Source organism: Kryptolebias marmoratus, linkage group LG12 (assembly GCF_001649575.2).
Source record: "Kryptolebias marmoratus isolate JLee-2015 linkage group LG12, ASM164957v2, whole genome shotgun sequence".
NCBI lineage: Eukaryota > Metazoa > Chordata > Actinopteri > Cyprinodontiformes > Rivulidae > Kryptolebias > Kryptolebias marmoratus.
This window is the reverse complement of record NC_051441.1, coordinates 21,813,277-21,817,856: the sequence shown is the minus strand read 5'-3', so window position 1 is coordinate 21,817,856 and position 4,580 is coordinate 21,813,277. Positions and strand designations below refer to the sequence as shown.

Sequence of the window (4,580 nt, the reverse complement as noted above, 5' to 3'; positions counted from 1 at the left end):
TGGGAGTTCGCCCAACCAGTCTACATGTGTTTTGTGGACTTGGAGAAGGCTTTCGACCGTGTCCCTCGGGGAATCTTGTGGGGGGTGCTCCGGGAGTATGGGGTACCAGGCCCTTTGATACGGGCTGTTAGGTCCCTTTATGACCGGTGTCAGAGCTTGGTCCGCATTGCCGGCAGTAAGTCGGACTCGTTTACGGTGAGAGTTGGACTCTGCCAAGGTTGCCCCATTCTTAATCCATAGGGTTTAATATGATGCTATAAAAGTTTTAACTTTTCTGGGAAGGCTTTTTTTTTAGGAGCGTGTTTATGGGGATTATTGACCATTCTTCCAGAAGCGCCTTTGTGAGGTCAAACACTGATGTTGGACAAGAATGCGTGACTCACAAGCTTTACTCTAATTTATCCCGAAAGTGTTTTATTGGTTGTGCAGGCCAGTCAAGTTCTTTCACACCAAACTAGCTTAACCATGTCTTTATGGACCTTGCTTTGTGCACTGGTGCACAGTCATGTTGGAACAGGAAGGGGTCATCCCCAAATTGTTCCCACAAAGTTGAGAGAATTAAATTGTCCAAAATGTATTGGTATGCTGAAGCATCACAATTTTCTTTCACTGGAACTAAGCAACCAAGCCTAACTCCTGAAAAACAAGACCACACCATAATCCCCCTTACATCAAATGTAACCATTCAAATTGTTGAATTTGAAAAGCTTGGATGTAGCTGCTTGGCCATGGAAACCCACATGAAGATTGGAGGTCTGTAGCTATTGATTCTGCAGACCGTTGGTGACCTCTGTGCACTATGCCTCCGCAAAACCTGCTCTGTGATTTTAACGTAGCCTACCAGTTTGTGGTCAGGTTGCTGTTGTTTCCAATCGCTTTTTTGTAATACTACTAACAGACTTTTTGGTGGGATTGAGCTTTCTAAAGTACTCTATCCACTGCCCAAAAACATCACTAGTTGAGGTCAACAGCACCCACCTCCCCTATTCACAGTGTTGGTAAGGGATGCTTCCCCTGGAGTCCTACCAGCTAACAAACCCAATAAGACACCTTCTTCAGCTTGATGGCCTCTCTCACCTAGGGTGTCCACCACTAAGGTTTGAAAATGGCTGCCATGAGAGGCACTAACAACCGTCCTCATGGCAGCTGCCTCAACAATAGTAGCATGTCAGAGTCAGTGTCCCAAGCCTCAGCTGGCATGCAGTTGGAGGTGTGAGTTAAATATCTTTCTGACAAGTTCTCCTGCCAGGCATTTGGGTCTACCAGGTCTGTCCAGCATCTTCTCCCACCATCTGATCCAACTCAACACCAGTTGTCAGCTCTGCTCTTCTCTTCACCTGAGTGTCCATCTGGTGATCAGATGACATGACAATAAAGTCTATCTTACTTACTTATCTTACTAAGGTGTCCTGGCACCATGTGCACTTATGTTCAAACATTTCTTCCATAGGGGAAATTGAGTCTGGGGACTCTGGGGTGGCTCTGCCCATAACCAGGGCCAAGGTCGCAGAGGTAGTTAAAAAGCTCCATGGCGGCAGGTCTCAGGGGGTAGACGAGATCTGTCATGAGTTCTTCAAGGTTCTGGATGTTGCTGGCCTGACTTGGTTGACAAGCCTTTGCAACATTGCGTGGACATTGGGACAGTGCCTCTGAAATGGCAAACTGGGGTGGTGCTTCCCCTTTTTAAGAAGGGGGACCAAAGGGTGTGTTCAACTTATAGGGGAATAACCCTCCTCAGCCTCACTGTTAAAGTCTATTCAGGGATGTTGGAGAGGAGAGTCTGGTCAATTGTCAAACCTCAGATTCAGGAGGATCAACATGGGTTTCGTCCTGGCAAAGAACACTGTTCCAGCTTTTTACCCTTGTCCTCATCATGCCATGATCTCCAGCTCTCACTGAAGCAGTTTGCGGCCAAGTGTGAAACGGCTGGGATAAGGATCAGCACCTCCAAATATGAGTCCATAGTCCTCAGTCAGAAAAGGGCCGACTGCTCTCTCAGGTTTGAGAATGAGGTGCTGCCTCAAGTGGAGTAGTTTAAGTATCTGTCCACAACTTGACACTGGAATTCGCTTTAGATAATGGATGAATGGATGGGTGGACATATTGCACAGGTGGTGTCCTATCAAGGTGCAAATCTGGAATTCACTGAGCTCCTGAGAGTGACCCAGTCTTTCACAAGTTTTTGTAGAAGCAGTCTGCCTGCCAACATGCTTGATTTTATACACCTTCAGCCATGGATGTGATTGGAACACCTGCATTCAATTATTTGATCAGTTAGTGAATACTTCAGGCAATATAGTGTAGATGGCATCATGAGGAAAGAACATTATATGGAAATATTGAAGCAACTTCTCAAGGCATCAGCCAGGAAGTTAAAAGCTTGGGCACAAATGGGTCTTTGAATGGAAAATGACTTTAAACATACTGCCAAATTAGTTTCAAAGTGGTTTAAAGACAACAAAGTCAATGTTTTGGAGTGGCTATTCAAAGCCCTGATCTCAATCCCAGAGGACATTTATGGGCAGAATTGAAAAGGGGTATGTGAGCAAAGCGGCATACAAACCTGACTCAGTTCCACCAGTTTTGTCAGGAAGAATTTGATAAAATCAGTATTGTAAAAAGTTTGTGGAAGGAAACCCAAAATGTTTGACCTAAGTCATGTAGTTTAAAGGCAATGGTACCATATAATAAGAGAATGTATATAAATTTGTGAGTTTAAAGAAAGTAATCAAAATTCTCTTATTATAAGCATTTAACAATAAAAAAAATAATTTTGGGAATCTTAACTGACATAAAATAGGAAAGGTTTAGACCAATTCAAAGTCAGAGAGTCAGAAAAAAAAATTGTTCCATGTCTTTTTATAATGGTTGTAGATATTTGGTTTCAGCTGTGTATGTAAAGTATATGTGTGTATTTTGCCTAATTAATATAGATGTCTTATAATCTAGCCAGTACTCAAAGTTTTACTTACACAGTCAAAAAGTGTTTAATCGGACTCTGATTTACTAAAAGAAAGTTGGTGAGATGTCAAAAAAATTCTTTCAATTCCTTTTTCCTCAAAAAAGATCTCAAGTATGTTGATTTTCACTCTAACCTAAGCTTGTTTGGTTTTGCTTCAGTGTCAGATGGTGTGATCCAGTTGTTGGAGGGTTTTGGTGGCAGGTTGATGGCCAATCTGAAGGAGGTTCTGGTAGAGAGAAACCAGCTGACCCTTGGCAAGGAGCTGGGCAAAGGTTAGTTCATGATTTGTCAACAACAATCCTGTTTGATTCACAATGCAGAATTTTTAAAACCCTAATTTCTTGTACTGACACCTCCAAACAAACTCTTCTAACAAAGATGTGAGAGCACAAAGCAGCCAGGATCCACAGGGAGCATATGCATCTACAGGGACATAGTGGAAAATGGTCCAGTCCAAGTTTCCCCACTGACCCCGAGCAAAGAAGCAGGGCTAATTAGGGTTCTGTGTTGGGTCAGAGGTTAAATTAAATGGCTTTTAATTTAGGTATTACTTGAGATTCTACTTCTAAAAATGGCCAAGATTTGAAAAATCCAACCTAAACAGTTTTAAATTTATTTGAAAATATACAACCTACAGATCTGACAAACACCTTCTTTTATTAGATCCTTTTCCATTAATTTAACTACTGATATTTTACTACTAGAATCTCAACTCAAATGAGCTCTTGAGGTTGAATTATGAATAGAAAATCTGTTCCCCAACTTTGGAAACCAATTTTCTTAGCTATACACATGATTTCATTGCCCACCTCCTCCCACATCATACCCACCTTGGCGCCCTTTGTACCCACCTTAACAGCTGACCCCCACATAGGCAGATTTAGACAAGTTTAATAATTAATATTAATCATTTCCAAGGTTAGACTTGGACATTCATGGCTGTAGCCTCAGATGTTTTCTGTCATAAGGAGAACTCCTGTGCAGGTGTCAAAATACAGCTCTAATGCCGTAAAGCTATGAAAACTTAGCCAAGACAAGTTCAAAATGCCTGCAACAACTTTGTGACTATTTTGAGAGAAAATTTGTCACATTGATTTTTATATTCTAAATTCAAGTAGCAAGACAGCAACTGTGAGGAAATTGAGAAACCCTGCAATACTTTAAAATATTTTGGAGATTGCCTTGCAAATACTGTTTGCCAACTAGCCAAAGCTTCTCAGCAGGGGGGTCACTAGGTTTTAAGGACAAGGGGGCTTAGCCCCCAGGAGATGCACAGGATGTGAGCAAACGTAGTGGGCGGAACAACATTTCTCAAACAGCTAACAAAACCTGAGTTGCTTTTCCACATTTTTGGACACATTTAACAAATACCTTACTGTGTAAACGTTTTAACAACCAAATATATTTTTATTCAGAACATCAACAAACATAAAATATGTTTACAGTTTTAACAAGAAAAATGAACATTTTTTATTTTTTTTATTTTGTGAATTGAATATTACTATACTGTATTAAATGCCAGCTAATGTACACTATAATGTTTGGTGCTGGTGTATACCCAGTTATGAAGTCTAACTGTGACTTTATATATTATATAAAATCTCTCAGTTATTCCACA

At 41.0% G+C, this 4,580-nt stretch overlaps 1 protein-coding gene across 1 annotated transcript in view; it reads left to right on the top strand.

The window, feature by feature from the left end:
- Positions 1-4,580, top strand: part of LOC108250026 (tyrosine-protein kinase Mer) — a gene marked incomplete in the record, with an annotated part of 64,878 nt that overhangs the window by 28,781 nt on the left and 31,517 nt on the right. The window contains 1 exon segment of the mRNA XM_017439701.3: positions 3,121-3,234. Coding sequence (XP_017295190.2) covers positions 3,121-3,234 — 114 coding nt within the window.